The sequence below is a fragment of the Lagopus muta genome, chromosome 13, assembly GCF_023343835.1.
Source record: "Lagopus muta isolate bLagMut1 chromosome 13, bLagMut1 primary, whole genome shotgun sequence".
Classification (NCBI taxonomy): Eukaryota; Metazoa; Chordata; class Aves; order Galliformes; family Phasianidae; genus Lagopus; species Lagopus muta.
Genome location: NC_064445.1, coordinates 18,000,046 through 18,022,732, shown reverse-complemented (window position 1 = coordinate 18,022,732; position 22,687 = coordinate 18,000,046). Strand labels below are relative to the sequence as shown.

At 39.4% G+C, this 22,687-nt stretch overlaps 1 protein-coding gene across 2 annotated transcripts in view; it reads left to right on the top strand.

The window, feature by feature from the left end:
• AFF2 (ALF transcription elongation factor 2) overlaps nucleotides 1–22,687 on the top strand; it is a 335,533-nt gene that overhangs the window by 251,710 nt on the left and 61,136 nt on the right. For both annotated transcript variants that reach the window (XM_048959912.1, XM_048959911.1), the window contains exon 9: nucleotides 8,904–8,941. In XM_048959912.1, the coding sequence (XP_048815869.1) occupies nucleotides 8,904–8,941 (38 nt within the window). The remainder of the gene's footprint in view (nucleotides 1–8,903; nucleotides 8,942–22,687) is intronic.

The window sequence follows — 22,687 nt, the reverse complement described above, 5'->3', positions numbered from 1 at the left end:
ACTTTGCCACTGTAAAGAATCTAAAGGTATAAACTGTAAAGGAACTGAAGTAGAGGGGCTGTTTCAGAGACACTTGCCTAACCTCCTTTCCATTTTGGCGAAGAAAGTTATAACACACACAAAAGCTGCGAAAGTAGCAATTAGATGCACACCAAAAGTACATTTCATTATAAGGCTTCAAAACATCAGCACTTGTTCAGATAAGTCTCAGAGATCGAGATAGATACAAATAATTTTAGTCATTTTGTTAGACCTGGACAAACAAGGAATACACCAATGGTAGGGAGTGTCTGCACCTGCACAATGAAGTTCCAAGACATTATTTGAATTTCTTTATTTTTCTCCTTCTTTCATTAGGAAATTTTTGAGAAGACTTATTTTTTTTGCTTCTCTTGTAAATTTTTCTTGACCATTTTTTCTGTATCTTTTTCATTCTCAAGATACTTTATCATGTGATGATAACATACATGGGTGTAGAGTAAGCCCAGCAAGTAATGGATTTTTTGTTTTATTAGACTTCTGGGATATTGAATCAAACACACATTTGAAGAGAACCCATCAATAAATAAGAATACAATACTACATTTTGTTCACAGCTAAATATTTTACATTTTCAAGGTAGGATTAGTCATCTGCTAAGCCTGGGTTTTTGTAATGAATTTGTAACAACTTATTTACTAAGAAATGTTGTGTATAACTAGAATTTCAATTCAGATTATTTTTTTTTTTCTTAAAGAAGTACTTCTCAGAGTTGCAGAATCGTAGAATGGTAGACATTGGAAGAGACTACTTGGCATCATCTAGATCAACCTCCCTGCTTCAGGCAGGATCACCTAAAACACATTGCCCAGGATCACATCCAGGCAGGTTTTTAATATCTCCAGAGAAGGAAACTCCACTGCCTTTCTGTGCAGCCTATTCCAGTGCTCAGTCACACAATGAAGAAGTTTTTCTCATGTGCAGATAGAACTTTTTGTGTTTGAGTTTGAGCCCATGGCCTCTTGTCCTGTTGCCAGGCACCACAGAAAACAGCCTGGCCCATCCCATTGATGCCCTTCCTTAAGATATTTGTACAAATTAATAAGATCGCCTCTCAGTCTTCTCCAGGCTGAACAGTCTCAGGTGTGAGGATGTCATGGGAGACAGTATTGAAAGCCTTGCTGAAATCCAGGTAGACGACATCCACTTGTCTCCCCACAGTTTCTGTCATTCTGTCTCAGAAGGCTAATCACATTGGCTAAGCATGATTTTCCTGTAGTGAAGTCATGTGAACTGCCCCTGATCACCTCTCTTATCCTCCATGCTTAAAGGTAGCCTCCAGGGTGAGCTATTCTATCACCTTTTCTGTGATGGAGATGAGGCTGACAGATCTATAGTTTCCCAGGTCCTCCTTTTCGCCATTTTTGAAGACTGAAGTGACAGTGGCCTTCTTCCAGTCCTCAGGTACCATTCCCATTCTGCATCATGATTGATGGAGTGCTGCCTAGCACTCGTGGATGCCTCCCATCAGGGTCCCTGAACCTGTGGGAGTTAAGTTTGTCCAGATGATTTCTACCACCGGTCTCCAACCAGTCCTGTTTATCATAATTTTTCCAACTTGGTTCAGATAGAACAATTCTTACGAAAAATCAAGCATCTCTTTAGTAAGGAGCTCTGTTCTGTACCTCAGCACTCAACAGTGACCAAATTGGTGTTGTGAGACCATTTAAATGTACTGGGTTTCATGAGATGTTCTGAGAGTTAATTCGCATCTGTAAAGGAACTTGAAAATGCTTTAGAATATAGTCCTACAGAAATTGACTTGATAGAATTTATAATGTCTTTTTTTTTTTTTTATGAAAGAGTAAAAATTTGTACACTTAGCAATTTTCTTGAAAAACATTTTTGGAAATGTAAATACTGTTTCACTTCTACCGTCAAGATACAATGATTCTTAAGTCCAGGCTTTTCTTAATATGGAATTGTATGTCAAGGATGGGAATTGGTCACATTTTTAATTACACACTTAGTTTGGTTTTGACCACTGGCATGATGTAAACAGATTTGGGGAAGAATACTGACAGATGCCCAAATACAGTGTTTCTCAATTCAAAGCAGTTCTCTTTGTGGATGCAGTTAACTCCTAACACAGAGACAACTGTTTTAGACTTGCTCACTTAAACTCTTTTTAATTTTACCTGGCCTCTGCTATGCCAGCTGAAATTAAATTTCCTACTGGTAAAATTTTACCCTAAGTATTCTTGAGTGTCTCTTGGTAAAGCCAGAAAGATTACTAAATTGCCAAAAGCAGTGATGAAATGTTCTCTGTAATTAAGACACAACAAGAGTCCAACGAACAGTGCTGATGTGCAGAGATAATATGCACGATGACTTGTTATTTCAAAAAATGAATCTCAAATGAACCATCCTATGTGTTTTGCTTTTGAAGGAAGTGTACTCATTTTCTAAAAATATAATGAGGAAAGTATCTTCATCATTGTTTTTGCTCCTACATATGATAATATTGCGCTTTTTGTCCTCAAGGTGGAGTTGACCTAGAACATCACGCATAGAATTTCAAATATGAGGTTGCTAACTTCATGTCAGAGACAATTAGCAAGAAGGAAATACAATCTCCTCTGTTGACATTAGGGGACAAATAGAGGAGAGTGTAACCAATGAAGTAAAGAAAAAAGAAAAAAAGTAAAGAAGAACAAGCCACACATTTATGCATGCACCAATACATATTAATTCTTCAGTCCTCACGTTCAGGTTCATGTTTCCCAGCACAGTTCTAGACGTTTAGTTTGCTACAAGCACAGGAAGTCATAGACAGAACTAATCGTGTCATTACAGAATCAGTGCACAATACAGAGCAGTCAGGATCATAGATGACATATTCTGTACAAATAAAAGTGCATAGTATAATATCCAAGACAAGTGATAATCTACAGTCTGCTACAAATCAACAAATTTGAAGAGTGTCTTTGTTTTTATTGGATTGTTGAGCTGAGTCTGTGAGGTGTCTCTTCTTGACCCACAAGACAGAACAGCATGGTGGAATATAAATATGTGTTGAGTTGCTTAGATATTCATCTGGAAATACAGAACTGGTTAGAAACTAGGAGGTGAATGCAAATTAGGTTTGCAACAGCTCTGGAAAAAAAATTAAAGCATGGAGGCCTGTCTCCTTCTGCTCTCACGATTCAATGGCTTGAAGTGCCATCTGTCTCAGGCGAAGAGACTCTTCAAGGCTCAGCAATTGCCTTCTCAGGTGTCTATCAGTACTTCTGAATCAAGACTGTAAGGAGGCATTCTTAAAAAATACTGACATTTTCAAACTTCACTTCTGTAAAATCAAGTGCTTCAAATACTGGATTTTCAACTCTGCAATGGAAATATTAATTTTCTTTGGAGAGCAGACATTTCCCCTTTAAAGCTTTTCTAAAAATCTAGTTTACCTTCAACAATTCCAATTATTTTGCACTGATATTTTTGAGCTGGCCTCTTGTGGCTTTATTCTTCTCAGGCCTTTGTGATGCAGGAAACATGTACTGACTGGAGTACTTTTTCTGGTTCTTTCTTTTCAAAAGTCAGTCTGGTGACTGACAGTCATGAAGAAAAAGTGTCATTTTTCCCCTTCTGTGGTTCTTGTGCACAACCTAGAAGCAGCCAGACATTGTTCCTGTGTTAGCTCTTTTGTATCATGCTTAAATATCTGCTAATGAAATAAGTTTGTGGGTGTATTCACGCTACACAAATAAAGCACAGTGCAAATAATTCTTGAACAAGTCCTACCAAAATCGAGAGTAATGTAACATATAAAGAAGAAATATGGAGTAGAAGTCTTTCACGGGGTTGGGGTTAGTCTTTCACAGTTATAAAAGTCATAGAAGAACATCTCCAGGCAAAGTCTCTCCAATGAATGATCCTCTGTATCTTACTGCTTTTTATGTGTTCTTCAGAATCTTTTTTTCTTATTCATTACTACAGTCAACTGTTGAAATAAGTTCCTAAAGAAAAATCATAATTGGAGGGGGGGGAGGAGGAAAGGAAATCATGAATTACAGTGCAATGATTGTCTAGTTCATTCTTGCTTCTATTTTCTAGTCATCCTAAATTATTTTAACGCACATTTTCAAGCTCAAAGTTAACAAAAGTCCCATGATGTAATTCTCTTAACACCTATTGAATGTTACATTATACCAGCCCAATTTCATGCCACTCTTTTGCATCATCTTTTCCTTCTCAGTGTACATTTATCACGACTTAGGAGAATCCTGCCTACTCTATTTCAAGATAGTACTTTTAGTACATTAAGTTTCAGAAATAATGTGGAGTTAGAACCAGTTTCTTACTTGTAAAGCCTAGGAATCTAAGGTAGAAAATAACTTTTATAATATATTTGTCTTTGAAATATCTTAAATTAATAATCAAAAGCTTGCATCAAGTCTAAAACAAATCAAACTTAGTCGTGAAGATGAGAAAGAGGAATTATTAACTGAGTAGCAAAGCTGATGGGGGCTCAATGAAATCATTTTGTCCAAAGATTAAAGGCGCTGAACACTGAAATAGTTTGAGGAGGATGGCTATGAACACATCTGACAAGAGCTGCTAAATTCAGTAATGATCAAAAGTTAATTATCAAAGCAGAGAGAACTACTCAACGCAGACAATTTAAAGTCAATAGCTGAGCAGCCCAGCAAAAAAGTAATTTGGGAGAAGTATTTTCCTATAATGAAGTTATATAAAAGTCATACATTTCAAAGAAACCCGCCTAAAACAAGATTGCATTCTTCCTGATCAGAGAAATATAATTAGCTCTAATTGACAGACCTGCTGTACACCAAATATTTTCAAACAATATGCTTCTGCATCAAAGCTTGATATGTAGAGTTACTCAATGTCACTTTGATTTTGCCTTTCTTTATCTTCTGCCACTGGGAGTGCTCATGATGTATCAACAAATATGCTTTGAAAAATGAATAAGCAGCACCTGCAAGATAAATAAAAGCAGAAGGCATTCAGCATTTCTGCGTCAGATAGTACCCCTGCCATACTGTGTGCTGTGTTTAACATCACGTTCCTACTCAGAGGCAAACTGCATCATCTGAAATAGGAAATGACCAGTTGCTCTATCATCCAACATTGAACTAGGCTACTCTGTAGATTAACCTGAGAACTTGCAATATCATAGAATCATAGAATGGCTTGGATTGGAAGAGACCTCAAGGATGATCAAGCTCCAACCCTCCTGCTGCAGGAGGGCCGCCAGCCTCCACATTTAATACCAGATTATTTTGCTAAAACTCTACAGGAGTGAACATATGTGTGGACAACAGTCTCCCCACAGTGTGCCTTTTCTTAAGAGCTAGGAAAGTGCCTTCTCCCAGTAATACAAGGGGAAACATGAAAAATTATTAATGTAAAAATCTGAGATATGTGTCAGAATGTACCTATGTAATTCCTTGTTCCTGAAGCTACCATGTTTTAGAGTAAACATCAACATTGCTACGTAGTCAAAAATCAAATGCCCAATTTAGACTCCGTTCTTTAATATTCCATGACTTTCACATTGCCAGTTGTCACTATCTGAAATAACTTCATCTTCTTTAATCTTTCATGCAAACAGTTTAACTCATACCATCACGCACATGCATTCCTGAATATCCTCTGCTTCACTTTATATTAGAATTGACTGCATTAGTATTTACTTCTGATCCTAGACACTCTTTGCTCTTCTGTTTTATTTTCCTTGTTTGTATTTTGATATCCATTTTTTGTAGTGACTTTTGAATAATTTAGAAGGAAAAAAAGCCAATATGAGATTTAGATGCATGTTTCACTTGCCTGAACTCAGAATTTTTGTAGTCCAGATATTTGGTATCTGGACCAAATGGAACTGTCACTGCACAGTCAAAATATTCTGCCATAGTGAAAGGATCTTTATAAACTTTAAAAATAATTCTAGTTCCTCGCAGGAGGGGACTATAACTTGACATTTAATGGGAGGATTGGGGAACTGAAATGTAGTTTTCAGTGATGTTTTAATCCATTTTAAATGAAGTATTTGCATCTTGTTACATGTAGTTTATTATTTAGAAATATTCCTTAATAACATGCTTTTTGACTTTGTGTCTGCATGTGACAGCTAAAAAAATGAAGATTTGGGAGAGTTTCATTGGAAGGATGCACAACTCACACTATTTCACTAATGAGACAGGAATTCAATTTCATTTATAGGCTTCTTTGAGAAATCATAATTGGTTTGGGTACATAATATGCTTTTATGCAATCTTAACTTCAGTTTTTCATGAGTTTCAAGTGTTTTATTTAGCATCTGTACTGTACAACTAAAAAAATTTTTGCCATCACACCTTCATCAATTTATGCTTTAAATTAAAAATGTAATCCAAGTGAAACAAATGCATCTTTCTTCACATTCTGGGAGCCAACCCAGGGTATTGTTGTTTTTCCTTGCCAACTGTCACAAGCCTTAATTCTTTCTCCCCAGCTTAAAGTTATTATTCAGGATTTCCACAGATTTAAACAAAGATTTTATCTTTGTAGTGATTGGAGGCAAAAGAGCCAAAATAGCAGATATTCTGATAAACTAGTCCTATTGTAGAGCCCAAAGGAGAGCTAATTATGGCAAAATTTGGAACCCAATTGTGCAGATCCCAGAGGATTCAAAAGTTAGTCAGTTTTCATAAGGAATTTAATTCCTCATGGGCTTATGTGATCATTTTTCAGGAATGCTAATATTAGCAGTTCCTATGTGGGAACAGTTTTATTTCCAAGCATAGCAGAGGTTAAAAAATCACCGAAATTCTTCTGTCCAATTTTTGGTAGGCTTTACAAAAATATCTCCACAGGTAATTGAGTAGTGAAACTTTCCTTTGTGTAGTAAGTTTATGGCTCAGTTGTCTTCTGCCTTTCCCCATGACCCATGCTTCTAATTTCACTAATCATCTGACTGCTTCCCACATATAAATCTGTTATAGTCTGGTTCTGTGAATGCTAGAAGGAATTTCCTGAAATGGCACAAAGCACTAGTTTATCTGAAGGTGATGTCTCAAACCCTCCTGCACTAAAATGTGTGGGACTCTCCTCAAAAGGCACGCTGAAGAAGGGGAAAAGCATAATTGGGTGAAAGGAGGAGAAACAGGACCAGGCAAAGGTCTGGTAGCGGTTTTCTGCCTAGTCTTCCTGTTCACCCTCTTGGTGCATGGCCTGTGGTGGTTGCATCTCTGGGGAGCTTGATTTTGCCCTCCCACTCTCAGCCTAGCTAATGTCAAGAGCCTGGCCCAGCACCAACTTGGTGGATTAGTAGCAAATGTGTGCCTTGATTATACAACACAAAGCAGTGCTATGGTGAAACAGAACCACACTCACAGATATGGTTTCGTGCCTCTAGGCTTAAATAAAGAAGTGCAACTACCTTCTGTAGGACCCAGGAGAGGCTTTCCTTCCTCATCCATGAGACAAGCCTAGCACAGCTTATCGGACTAACCCCGTTTAGCAGAAGCAGCGTGCACCATGGTGATTAAGTAACAATATCAGCAGAGACCAGACCCTAGCAGAGTATAAAACAGCACAGGGGCCACTACTGAGTGGGATCCCCTCTCAGCTGGACTGAAACCAGCAAACATCAGGTCATATTATGCTCCCTAACAATATCTAGAAATCTCCCTTCTGGCCCGGGAATATTGGTTACGGCCCTCACCCAAGGAATTCTGTCTAGTAACATGCCTTAGGGGAATCAGCAGACTCCATTACTCGGTGATTCATGGAAAACTGAAAGTACACATCCCACTCTCACCCATCCCCCTTTTTGCATGTTAATTGTTGTGTGCTTTGCCAATACTGTTTGCTTGTTCATGTATGTTTGGAATTGTTATCTGTTGAGTGCTTGTCAACGGAGATTGTAATTGCTTAAGGACATTAAAAAAATTTATAGTTAACCACCTGACTTGTGGTCAGTGAAGTGTGTTAACTAAACTCTGCGCTACACTGCTGACAAATGTCAGGGAACAGCACGTGGCAAAATGTTATTTACCTATTCTGAAAAATTGAGAGGTGATGCAAGGTTGGTTTAGATTACATAATTATGCTACAGAAACATTAAAAAAAAAAATCTAAAATCCTCCACTAAAATCTTGAGCCATTTAACCAGTGTGATAGACTGGCATGTCTCTGCCATCAGTGCTCCTCACTGTGTTGCTTAGCAACATTTTAATTCAAGAAAAATCGAAGAAGATGAAATCCCCATGGAGAGGGAAACAGAAATAAGAGGGCCGTTGACAGATGATCTGAGTTGTTTCTTCTAATATACTGTGAAGATCACTGGCTCTTTTCATGAATGATAAATGAACTGTACACAGATCAATGGGTTCAGCAATAAACTGGAACCAGGCTCTATGTCTGAGGTGGTGCAGGCTGAGAGGGCCAAAGATTTACTCATTTAGATGATTTGAGTGTGTTTTCTCAAAGGTTTCACGAGAGGAAATTGATCCGAACGTTTGGTCATCCCTTGCCCTTTCTGTTGTTGGCAAATAAAAACTGTTTTGGAAACAGAATCTGCTCTTCCCTTTAATTTTTCCTGTTGTTGTTCCTATTCTGGGTACGGGCAGATAAGTTGTGACAAAGGAGGCCAGACTCAGAATGGGAAGTGAAGTAATGTTCCTCAACAATGATAGCCACTGAAAACAAACAAGCCACACTCATATCACAAACTTGGGCAGAAGTGTTCAAGACCCTGAAAGGGGCCAGCTACTGAAGACACGTTCCCTCTGCCCTGGCCACAGCCATGTGTCAATGTGCTCTTCTGAAGAGCATCCAGTAGTCAGCGCTTGGGTGCAGGTTGGTTGTGCTTAGTTGTGTTGTGTAATTGTTTGTCTCCCCCACCCCTCTTCTGTTTACAGGCTGCTGAAAAGACAAAATTGAGAAACATTCCTGTAAAGTAAGTTATTATTTTATCTATTGGAAAATGTAACTTGAATGAACTTCTTGTGTACAATCACTAAAAAGCCACACAGGAAGGAGGGCAGTAAAAGAGAAAATGGAATTCAGATTGCCCCTAACAATAGCTATTAGAAAGTCAGTATTGTTGAGGAAAGCTTTTGATTTCTCATGTGTCTCTAATGATTGCGCTACCCAGGATTCATCCAGTTTCCATAAATTAATGTGTTGTCTATGAATAGCTGCCAAAAAATATCACAGTCATACTCAATACATAGCGCTCCTAGCCTTGGGGAGGTTTGTACATGCTAAAAAGATTACGATTTTTAATTGCAATCCTTGAGAAGGTCTGACAGGAGGGAAGTAACTAGGAATATGCCAAATGATTTCTAGACACATGGGAATATTTTGCACCTGTGTATCAAGGCTTTGCCATCCTGTTGATTAAGTGCTCTCTCACTTGCTATGTGTGTCTTTCTCACACCACACACAGATGTATGTTTCTGCTCTTTACAGTTGGCCTCTATGAAGTATGAGCAAGCTACCAGGGAGCAATTTCCAGGGCATTTCATGAAAAGTTCTTAAATCTTAGGGCACTAGCAGCAACACTCAACCGTTTATTATTGAATTAAGAAAGTTGCTTTATAGATGTCCTGGCTCCTTGAGAAAAGGCATTTTCAGTTAAAGCTACCAACATCAGTGATTCTCTTTAAATAACAGATGTTCCAGTCTTAATGGGCTTTCCTGCACCAATAAAACACAGATTTTTAGCTTCAATAGGTGATCATTGCAGTTTAACTAAATCCCAGTAACTGTATATTCCTGTTAGAGACAGAGTAAATGTTCTTGTTTTCACTGTAGTCTGCTTCTCATGCAGGTTTTGGACTACAGTGGTTTAGTATTTGTAAGAACATGCACTGACAGAACTTGCAAATCACTGTGTTTTAGCACACATGGCAAAAGAATACAGTTTGACCTCTCACTGGGTTTCCATCATGTACAGTCATTTATACCTTATAAAGTGAACACAAGATGTGTACGAGCACTCCTTGGAGTGATTAGACAAGATGCAAGATAGTCATAAATCACTCTCTCTTTATGTTTCATTTAATCTGATAAAAATTAGAAATAGGATGCAGTGGGGACTTGGTAGCACATTAAACTTTTAATGTGACAAGAGACCTTTCTTGCCTGTAGGGCTAGTTCAAATTCAGTGCAAGCTGAATTGAAGTCATTGTTACCTGGTGGTTTGTTTAATAGAAAGTATGAAATGAGCTGTGATTTCAGTTCATCTTCTAGAGAATCGAGGAGCTGTAAGGTGATGAGAGTCCTGGGGAACAACTCCGAAGCAGTCATTTTTCATTAATTCACTTTTTTAATATTTTGGGTCAAATTCTCAGGAATGGCTCAACTAAATTGAGTTCCCCAAGTGAGACAAAGATATTGAGCTTTGCAGTCATTAAATAGCATATGTGTGATACTGATGCCCAATTACTCTGTAAAAAAGATTTGGGTGTACAGAAGTGGGGGATTTAAGCTAAATAATTATTTTATGGGCCTTAAATAAGAATAATGTTTTGAAATGGAAGAAGGCCAGATGGACAGCCTGATTCCTTCCACCTACATGTGCATATTTCACCATGTCTTTTTCCCCCAAATGGTTGTTTTACTTCTCTCTGACTGTATTCATGGTTGCAGCTTCAATTAGTACCCTAGGGAATCTGTAATACATATTAATTACAGTCTGTATAATGAACAGCTGATAAATCTGCCTCATTTTTGAGTGAAATGTAACTATTTAAGTTACCTGTATCCAATTACAATTTTATGCTAAAATATTACCTCTTAGGGCAAAAGCAAAAATAGCATCTCTAAAATAGCAGTTGTAGACATAGATTACATTTACATAGGTTGCTCTGAAAGTTATAGGATCACAGAATCATAGAATGGCTTGGGTTTGCCCTTGTCCTATCACTACCTAGCAGTGTAAAAAGTTGATTTCCCTCCTGCTTATAAACTGCCTTTAAAGTTCAGTGAGATCTCCCCTGAGCCTGCTCTTCACCAGGTGAAACCAGCCCATCTCCCTTGGTCTTTCTTTGTAGGAGTGGTTCTCCAGCCTTCTGAGCATCTATATGGTTCCTCTGGACCTGTTCTTTCCGGAGCTGAGAGCCCCAGGCCTGTACCTAGTGCTCTAGATAGGGCTTCATGAGGGCAGAGTAGAGAGGGACAATTACCTCATCACATCCCTCTCCCTACTGTTTAACCCTCTGTTGATGCAGTCCAGAATACTGTTTACCTTCCAGGCTACGAGTGCACTGGTGGCTCCTGTCCATCTTTTTGTCTACTAGGACACCCCAGTTTTTCTTCACAGGACTGCTCTCAAGTAGTTCTCCCAGTCTTTGCTTATATCTGAGATTGTCCCAACCCAAGTGCCACACCTTGCGCTTGTTGAACCTCGTTAGGTTCACATGCGCCCACTTTTTCAGCCTGTCCAGGTCACTCTGGATGCCTTTGTTCTGTTCTGTCAACTACACTACTCAGCTTGGTGTTATCAGCAAACCTGAGTTTGCTGTGTCATTGATAAAAATGGTAAACAGCACCACTCCAAAGATGGATCCCTGGGGACACTGGCCATCTGCCCAAGTGGAGGTGATCACTTGATCACTCTTGTCCTTGCTGAAACACAGCACTGTGCTCACAGCACTGTGGTTTCCATCAACATTCAGCAAAGTGTCTATGAATGCCAGTGGGTGCCACTTTCTTCCTCATGGAGGAATTCATTGACACACCTTTGTTCCCTACACTGTTCCATGTCAGACACCATTTTGTCAGACTGCCCCTTCGCTGCCGTCTTTCACACAGAAACAAAATGCAAAGGAGTATTGCTGGATAGGGTTCAGCCTCTACTGCCATTCCACCAACAGCTGTCTCTGATGTCATGAGCTAACATCAGAACATAGTAGGCATTACTTTCGGAGCAGCCCTGGTATACGAGCAGCACAGCCTCACTAAGTATGCCTCAAGCATGTCTAGCTTTTAGCGCTGTTGCTTTTGTAGCTCTGAAATCTGAAAGAGAATTTTGTTTGAATTTTAATGTTCTTCAGCTATGCAAAATAAAGTTGGTAGCTTCCATTGTCATAAGGGTTGAAAGCTGTACAGATTCCTTCTGCCATATGTGACTTACCACATTCATTTTTCAAAACACATTTCTTTTATTAAGACATATGTGATAGTACACTTCTGCAAATGTAAATTGCTTTTGGCTAAAAGCCATGCACTAATAAGTTGAATTGAATCTAGCTGCATTTGACATCTGTTACAATATATGTATATGTATATAAATATATAAAAATACATATTATCTGTTGTCATTAGCATTAAAAACTGCCTTGTTTTTATGTTGCTCTGACATAGTTCTTATTTCCCAAACCTGGAATCAGAAATAATTCCCTTTTAAAGACTGTTGTTTTCATAATATCCCTAGTTCAGTCTTAATAGTACCACAGTTGAGCATGCTAGTTAAGGAACACAACAAAGATTATTTTAGAAATAGTCTATTTGCTTTTGTTGCTTGGTTATTAGAATCGCAGAGCCATAGAATATCTTGAGTTGGAAGGAGCCCAAAAGATTCATCGACATCCAATTCCTGGCTCCACACAGGACCACCCAAAATCCAAACCTTATCTCTGAGAACCGTATCTAAATTCTCCCTGAATTCCAGCAGCTTGGGGCTGTGACCCTGTAGAGCCTGTTCCAAGCCCAACCACCTCCTGGTGAAGAACTTCTTAACACCCAGACTCTCATCTGACACGTTCTGTACACTTCCCTTGGGTCCTTTTGCTGTCACATGAGAGCAGAGATCTGGGGTCAAAAAGATGCTCAGAGCACCTGACCTATGAATAGGCTGATGGAGACAGGCTTGTTCATCCTGGAGAAAAGAAGGCTCCAGGGAGACCTCATTGCAGCCTCACAGTACTTAAAGGGAGGTACTTAAAGCAGGAGGCAAATCAACTTTTTACATGGGTAGGCAGTGATAGAACAAGGGGGAATGTTTTCAAACTAAAAGAGGAGAGATTTAAGTTAGTTGCCAGGGGATACATTTTCACTGAGACGGTGGTGAGACCCTGGCATTGCTACCCAGATAATCTGTGGGTGCACCATTCTTGGAGATGTTCAAGGTCAGGCTGAATGGGCCCTGATTTAGTGGTTGGCTACCCTGCCCATGGCAGGTGGTTGGAACTGGATGATCTCAGATCTCTTCCAGCCCAAGATGTTCTGTGATCCTGTGTCAGTGCTGCCCTCCCCTGTGAGGGGCTGCAGGCTGCCATGGGACCTCTCCTCAGCCTCCTCTTCTCTGGACTGAACAAACCATGGGAGCTCAGCTGCTTCTCGTACATCTTGCCCTCTAATTAATGTTGCAGGTTTCATGTATAGGGGAAGCTTACTTACTATTTATTTTGTTGAATCCTTCCATTGCCTAAAACTTCAGGAGGGGAAAAAGAAAACCAAGGAAGTTTTCCTTCTACGGTTCAATTAGGCAGTTACGCAACTGATTTCTTACTATCCGAGAGTTTGTAGGTGCTTAGACTCAGTTAATCTGGTTCATATCAGTTATACAAACTTCCTGAAGGTCAGAGGAATGCAGGTGGCATTTGATTTCTTCAGAAGGCATGATCTCAGTTGCATGTTGTTTATAGCACAGCAAGAAGACACAACACATGCAGAGAAACTCATCTTAATATATGGTAGCCTCATCTAACATACTACTACTATTAAGAAGCACACAGAAAGTAGCTGGGAAGTCTCTGCGCCTGCTGAACTGACTTTTTTTGGTGAAAATAATGCAATTACTTCTCCAAAAGCATAAGACCCTCTTCTGTCATATGTGGCATCAGAGTCACCCTACAACTGCAGATTCTATTAACTTTAACTTATTTTATACTCCTCTTCCTCTGTCATAAAAGGAGCACTTGCTGTCCATCACAGACTTTATCCATATTTATACTGACAGACAGTAGCAGGGAAGGGATTTCTTGTATGCAAAGTCCTAGATGCTTTCTTACTTGCTAGTCCTTATCATGCTGTTCCCATCCCTGAGTCTGAAAGAAGTAACATTACTTAACCAAGTTTACCCTGTGGACACTTTCTGATTTCTAAAGAGCTGTTACATGAGAAATTGTTTTCAATTACGACATATCCAGAGGAAATAATCTATTATATACTCTGTGATTTGGATTCTCATTAAAATTCAATAGCAGCCTTGTTCTGAAATCCAGCTGATGATCACAGTTCTCAGGCTTTTTTCCAGACCTAGGTAGGCAATGAAAGCCCATATCAGCCTAGGAGCCAAAAGGCATCATATTTGTGTTGAGTTGACCAAATCACTTGTCCCTTGGCTCAGTGGGTCAAGCTGCAGGATCCTATCAGATCTGAGCACAGTCAGGGTTAAGCCTTGCTTTCAAGTACAAATAGACTTTGCTTGGCAGCCTGTACACTAATGTAGTCTGAAGGTCTGCTAGCTTGGTACTTTATTACTGCCAGTGGCAGAATGTGGGGAAAGGACAGAAATTAGAGAAGCAACCTTCAAAGCAGAAGATCTCACATTTTCCTGTGCACAACAGTTCACACTTCCATCACCTCACATCCTGTGTTTAGGAGTTACCAATGCACTTACTCTTCATGCAAAATCTCATTTAAAATCTGTTTGTACCTTTTGTCCCCACAGCATCCTGTAGCACTGAACACTACAGTGCTTGAAAAAATACTGTATTTTGTTTATTTAAAACCCTTTTCCTCATAGGAATACATGCAAGTAGCTATGTCATTCAAAAGAACAAAAGATTACTTGCTATTTCTCATTCATGATACGACGTCTCTCTACTGTGTAGACCAAGGAGTTTTCCTACTCAAAAGCCACTATTAATAATGCTGTTTTCCCTCTGAGAGTGTGAGTCCACTGAGCTAAAGCAACCAAAGGCAATTGGGAAAGGAAGACTTTGAGGCAGTCAGTCAGATGGAGGCAGTGGTTAGGAAGATAACTGGTTTCTTTTTATTCTTTTCCACATTGGAGAGATGAGTTCTTTGTATGGTGCTGCTCTTCTGACTGAGAACTGGCTCAAAAGCTTCAGACTGCACTCCCTAATGAAAATGACAGAGGGACTCATTGGGAAAATGCAGTCAGTTGAAAGAATGATTTAGTTAAAAACCTGGTTTCATCCAGCACAGCAGAATTAAATAATTTTTTAAGATATATATATACTTTTTTTAATAAAAAACAAATATTTTTAAGAGCAGCTCTTGTACTCCATGAACTTCTGTAGAACTATAGAATATTCAAATTGACTTCTTGCTTTGGGAAAGGAAACTCTGGCTTCCTTGAGTGTCCTTTATCCTCTCTTCTATTACAGGGCTTTAAAATCTTCAATAGAAAGCGTTGCCATTTCCCCCAAACACCTGCACATGTTTAAATTTGCTGTAGACTTAATGACTGCCAGGTTCATGTTTTAGGGTTATAGCTTATGTTAAAATCCTACTGCTTTTTATATTTTTGAAATATATTTGTTTTCCATCACTGACAAGACCAGCCACATGTTTGTTAACCAGAAAGATTTTTGGTGCTTATTGTTTTTTCCTGCCATAAAACTCCTCTTCTTCTCAGAAGGCCATCAGACTTGGTACAATTTTCTGTTCCAGCCATTGCTGGAATTGCAACCCATTAACTGTTGATATCTTGACATTTCAATTGACCTCTCATTTGCAAAGCACAGTCGTATTTTTTGTGGCCTTTTCATCCTTCGTTATAAATGGAATAGGAATGACTATTTCCACTGTTTGCATTTAAAAAAAAATACCTTTGTTTTACCAGCTGGAATGGCACCTTGTTTTTCCCTTCCTGGGTAGACGTGCATGGAAGGTCTAAGGTCTAAGCAAGTCATGCAGAGCCAGAGGATTCTCTTATTGACTCAATATGCAGGAGGGCAAACAGGTCAGACTCCGAGGGTCAGTTAATATATGCTGTAATAGTGGTAACCATAAACAGATCTTTTGCTCCTGTTGTCGAATGTGCAGGCCACTGAGCTGGGTCTGAAGGTTTGTTTTTGCTGGTCAGATCAGGCACTTGTAACCAACAGAGGTGGTGGTGTGACACTGGTACTCATGCTCAGCAATATCTGCTGTAGGAAAAAAAATACAAAGGTTGTGTAGGTTGAAAAAAAAAACCTCTCATCTATGTATGGGAAGGTGTCCATATATACGTATGCATGTGTATATGTACATGCATATCTTCGTAGCATCATTTATGCAGGCATATTTATATGAGTAGATGTATATATGAATCTAAAGGACATTTGCTAAAGAACTTGAAATCAAACCACATTCAAATAAACAAAAAGCCAAGACTTGCTATAAATCTCATTTTCAGTGAAACTCCCAGGCAATTTCCAGCCATCACTTGTTAGTCTCTGCTTATAAACGTTCCTTAGTCCATATCTGTCTAACTACTAAATCAGCCAGCACCAATTGAATTAGCTCTAAAAATCCATTACAACACAGGGCCTAAACTGCCTGCCCACATTCATTTCTCAAAGAAATCCATTCATATTTATGTTTTAATACTTTAAGTCTAGCATGTGAAAGCACTCAAATCCCCAGCAGAAATCCAGGGAAAAACCTGCTTACAGGCAATTATAGACAATGTTCTTTAGTCCATGATCCTCCTAGTCTGTCCACTTAGGCATCCGCACAGTTGCAGAGTTCGGTCTATCAGATCAGTTTATTGCACCAGCAATCAGGTCCCTCAGAGAACTGCCCAAACTCAAAATACCACTGGTTCTGAAAGCTGGCCCACATGGTTGCCTCTGTACAGGCACACAGCTTCCAGTGACGTGGGCACTTGGAGTATCACTATGAAAGCCAAACACATTGGTTTACAGAGAGTTTTATTTAGGGAGCTACATTTCTCAGCAAAATGTGAACTCCAGAAATGTTGCGAGGGATTATTTTACTCTTACAAGTTAAAGGTTAGTGTTGGAAATGGATTATAAAACTGCCGCTCTTAAACTGTTTGCAAAGAAATGCACACATTAAATCCTTTTTGATGATAGCACACTAATCCCTAAATACTGATTTTTATGTAAATTTTGACTCTTGCAAAGCTCTGACAATTCAGCTATTCCCATGTGGTTTTATCAGACCTCAATTTCTCCTTTAGATCTTTTTTCTTTTCTGCAGTACCTTTTGCTTTATTCCAAAGTCATCACAGCAGCTGGAAGATATAGTGCTTTAGACATAAAATGATAACTCTGTTTAATATTTTACCTTTATTTTCTGAATTTTGTCCCTCTGACACATCTTGTTAGATATATTTTTATCAGTCCAAAGGATAACCACAGTAGGGCTATTTTTATTTCTAAGGAAATGATGCATGATAACAACTGGCAGGCCCCAAAACAGTAAATCAGTCCCATCCCAACCACAGAATGTATTAAAAGTCTCTAGCCTGTGATAATAAGTTATAATTCACTTGACTAGCAGTTTGTTTGAACTTTAAGTTGTGCAAATGAGTCACATCGGTTAAGTCTGAAATATGGAATTGTTTGTATTTTGAAGGTTTTTGGCTACCCACCACAACAGGTACCTGGAAAGAGAACAGTGTATTTTTGAAGTGAAAAGTTTCTGACTTGATTGTATAACTTGTAGTAGATGGTGAAATTGCCACACATCCTGTGTGAGCACAACGTTTGCTTACAAGACAGTGAGATGGGACACTCTGAGAGCTCATTCATCTAATCTCTTACAAATCTGAGCACACACCATCAATACCAAGCACTGCTGAATCCAACCACACACACTGGCTGCAGCTCCTGAGCCAAAGTCGTTGCTCAGGAGCCACCACACAACTTTGGATTGCTAGAGTAAACTTTTCTTCAGCATATTTTTTATTCACTGAGAAATGCATATTCCACTTGACCTTTTGTGTAAAAATTACCACGACTATTGCAGCTGGGCAAAAATATGCATTTTCTCTTTAACTGGGTCACTTTTGTTACTTTTCAAAACTACATTTTCTCACCTTTGTTGTGACATAGTTTGTCAAGATTAAATGTAGGTCGGATTTGGTAGGTTTTAGGAAAAAAAAAATGAAGTGAAAGTTTGAACCAAACAAAAGCTCTTATCCTCATGTGTTCCTTTGAAAATCAGCCAAGGTCAATATTTTTTCCAATTTGTTGTAGATCAAAGGAGGATGCGGGTTCTCCCCATTCTCGTGCTGTATTGTTGGTCATTTTAGGCTTTGTACTTGTCTTCCTCATTATTAACTTTAAGTCACTTAGCATTTACTCAAACAATTATTCTAAGTGTTTGCCTTGGGCATCGTGGTAAGTAACAGCTGTTTTCTAACTACCTGTGATCTTTTCAAAATTTATGCTCTAAAAATGTGTTTCTGAGCAAAGATATTGCAACCAAGCAACAGATACAAGCAAAATCAAAGAAAACACCTGATCCCAGCATGAATGGGAATATTTTGCCTGCTGGCTTCAGAATAGATCCCTGAATCCCACACAGGAACCAACCAGATCACATGTACTCTTGAATTTTACTGCTATGCCACCTTTGTCCTCATGGAAGAAAAATAATGAGAGCAAGTAGTTTTAGTGTGCTTACATGAGTATCTAATTTACTTAGGGTCTAGCACTGTATAGATATTCTCCAGATGAAGATTCCTGCCTTTGAGAGCCTTCCTGAGACAATGCAAAGCTACCTGGCAGAGGAATTTGACTGAGTCTATCATAAGCCTCTTAGACATTGGAATCCCTCTGTCTGCTCTCTTGCTTCACTGGAACTTCTAATTTTACACTGGAGTGAGAGGGGAGACTGAGGTTTCCTTGGTCCTGGCTTTTGTTGTCTTGGTAATAAATGTAGAATGTTCCTAAAATAATGCCTCCTCTTTATTTCTGTGGAAATTACAATAGATGCAAAGAGTACAAGATTTTGTAGCTGAGCAAATTCTCAGCTACAAAACAGTATTTTTCAGTATAGTCACTACCATCAGTGATGCAATTTCAGCAGTGATGAACAAGATACCACACTCATAAACATCTGCACCAGCAGAGATGACCATCAGTTGCTGTCACCACTGCTGAAACACACCACCCACCCCTCACTCTGCTCATATCTACTGTTTGGTCTCCCTACACATTCAGCAAGCATCAGTGGATGCCAGTGAGTGCTGTTACGTCCACACGGAGGAATTCAGTAGCACACCTTTGTTTTATTTGCACTTCCATGTCGGATGGTATTCTGTCAGATTGCCCCTGTACTGCCAACTGTCACACAGCAACAAAAACAGAATATTGGTGGGAGAATATTGCATCTACTTCCCTCTCATCACATTCACCTCTGATGTCATAGGCCAACATCATAACGTAGGAGGCATTACTTTTGGAGCAGCACTCATAGTGGGTTTCCTCTGCCTTGTGAGGTCATTGAGATAGGACAGAATAAGGGTGGTGCTCTGATATCAAAGTATTCTCCTTGTTATCCTTGCTGATATATCCCTCAAAAAGAGCTTGTCACATAGCAAGCAGCCCTTTACTTTGGTGGTAAAATATGTGATAAAAAGAAAAACAGGTAACTTTCAAATGTTTTTCTTGTGTGTGCGTGTGTGCTTTTCTTTGGTTGTTTTTTTTTTAATATAAGTACAAAAAAAAAAAAATCTTCTGCTATTTGAGAGAAACAGGAAAAAAAAATCCAGTCATTTAGGATCGATGAATACAAAAGAAAGGAAATAACACTGCTACAAGGTTAATTTTGCCTAGTACAACATTTCCTAGTATTGAATTGCCTGATATACTCCCTCAGGGATTGCTCCTGCACTTGCAATAATCGAGGCTGATTTTATTGGAAAATCACCTCTGGATGAGATACATACTCTGGAGAGAACTTTTCATGGGTACAAATAGGTTTTTGGTGCCAGTGCCATGTTGCCCAGGCCAGCACAGTTATAGTTCCCAATCTGTCTGTTCATTCAAGCAGCAAATTCATTAGCAGCCCTTCTGGCAGGATAGAAAAATAGACATATTAGGGAAATTCACTTTGAATTGTTTTCAGGATTTGTTGGATAACAGTTCAGTAATCAAATTGCACCTCCTAACAAGAGCATTAAATATTTTTATTAATAGTGGCAGAGAGGCTGCAGATACTCTTTTAAGTGCCGAACATTTTACCATAGCGCTATGTCACTTGCAGAGATCACGGATGAAAGAAGAGATTTGCATAGTTTGCGTGGGGGTGCTTGTAACGTCTGAGCTGAGTTTTGCTTTGTGTTGCTGTGAGTGGTGTAACTCCCACGTTACAGATGTAACGTGTGTTCGGTATCGGCTCATCCATCAGGCCTTGTCAGCTTGCTGGCTCTTTAACTGTAGAAGCGGGCTGCATCTCGACATCTCTCTACCTATGGGATGTAGGTTCAGATATACACAGTGGCTTCCAGGCCTTGTCAAGTGGAAACCAAGCATATTGTAAACAGAGCGCATTCTGCCTCCAGCCAGGAGAAGGGACGCGTGGGGCAGCCCTGTTCCAGGGCCCTATGCTGACCTTGTGGTGCCTTCGTGTGGAGGCTGGAGGAGTGCTGGGAAAAGGCTGATTCAGGGAGACGGGTGAGCAAGGAAGAAAAATCAAGGAGACTGGCACAAGGATGGTGGAAAAAAAAATAGCTTCCTAAAGAAAGCTGGAAAAGCATTTGCACTCGGGAATTTACTGCACTGAGCTCCAGGAATTGACGGATTTAAAAATTAGGATTGTAAAATATAATCTCTATACTCTGTTTCCTAATTCCTGTTGTCTTCATTGTTTCATGGTCAAGAGGAGAGTGGTCCTTGGTATCAATCATAGTAAGCTACCAAGACAAAGGAATAAGTGGCATGTGGCTCAGCACTTTTGGGTCTAGCAATCCAGTAGCAACCCTCTGCAGTTCAGCTGTAGTTCAGTTCCCAGTGGGCTTTACTTTGATGATTAGATATATTGAGCTCCTCGTGTCATTCAAAGACAGCAGCATTTCCTATGGGTTGATGTTAGGTTCCTCTCACTTCATTTCAATTTTCCATAACCGGTGTCATTGCATTTAACAGTTTCTTCATAATGGAACTTCACGTTGAATCAGATTAGTTTTTAAAGTGAAAGAGCACCGTGAAAAAAGTCGTTTGAAACACTGATCTCTGGAAAAATCCTTACCACAGTGAAAATGGGGAGAAATTATCTATTGATTTCCCCTAAAGACATTTAGGTGCCCAGTCCCTAGATCATTAAGGAATACTCAGAAAAAAAAAGTTTTTGTGATTAGCATTCTTTACAGGACTTACACTGGCTCCTTGCCGGAGCCATTGCTATGTGAAATAAAAAGAAAATATTTGTTCACTCATATTTGAAATCAAAACTGTGGTACTTAAAGCCAAGTTCTGTGCAAGTGGAATTACATCAGAGGAAAGTTTGAACTTCATATTCTAATTGATCCCTCTGTATTTCAACACAGCATCTGTTAACTACTAACATGCTTTGTGGACAGAGCTGCTCCTTTCCTGGAGCTTACCTTCTCTCTTTCTGCTGTCCCCATCTGTTCAGGAAGACTGGGAGGCTGAGTGATGTGCCCTTTGGAGGACACAGGTATGGGCTGTACTGGGAGTTTAGTGTGTAGAGGGAGAATGAGGGAAACTCAAAGAATAAATACTGCCAGTCCAGAGCATATACCACAAAGAGCATAAGCCCACCTCATGCAGCACAGTCAGAAGATAGTTAGCTCTGTTAGGGAATCTCTGGAGAAATCTGGGACCTTGGAGAACCTTCTAAGCATGCCACTGCTTGAATCTCTGTTCTTCCCAAAAGTCTGCCAACTCATTTCTCTCTTTGGTGCACCTCCTCCATGAAGTTTCCAAGAGGAGAGTCGCTTTGGTTTGTGTCACAACACACTCTCACTGATATTGGCCTGCCAGCTTCCTCTGTGTCATCTCCCTCCGTAACAACTGCTGCACACAGCATGACAGCACAGGCACTGTTTTCAGATGGCAAATTCAGTGTCACACATCCACGGTGAAGCACTGGCTGTAATTCACAATTAGCCTTAACGTGCTGCGAGGAGAGCGACTGCATATGAACGTGTCACAGCTTTGCAAGCCCAACATTTACAAGCTGCAAAGGCGATATAGCTCTCTGTATCACATAGCCAGGACTGCCCTTCCCATAGTTTTATTTCTTGGCGGTTACTACAGTTTTATGAAACAATTTTTTTTTAATGTGACAAAGTCACTTCAATTACACAGTCATTATAAGTTTTGCCAAGGTTGACTATGGATCGTTTTGTGTTCATTAGAGCACAAAATTAGAATTTTCATTGCAGCAACTGTAAACAGTATTGGCTCAAAGGAGTCAAGCTTTTTCCCCCCATAAAACCTTGGATAAGCTATAATTGAGGAATTCCATGGTTTTTGACAGATTTTAATGTTTTTAACTCCCTTCTGGGTTAGTGGTGTTTTTTTTCCTTCTTCTTTCTGGGCCTTGATATATTTATTTTGATCTAGAGACTGAATAACTGGTTCCCCTCAAAATGATGACATTGCCATACTCTGCGTGAACAAGCAGGTGTAGTCAGTATCGTTCTAAGGCTGAATACATTATTTCTTCAATTTTATCAACATTTTTTCTTGCTTCTTGGCTCTTGTCACTTCAGCCATAGATGGTCACCAGGAAATAACTGATT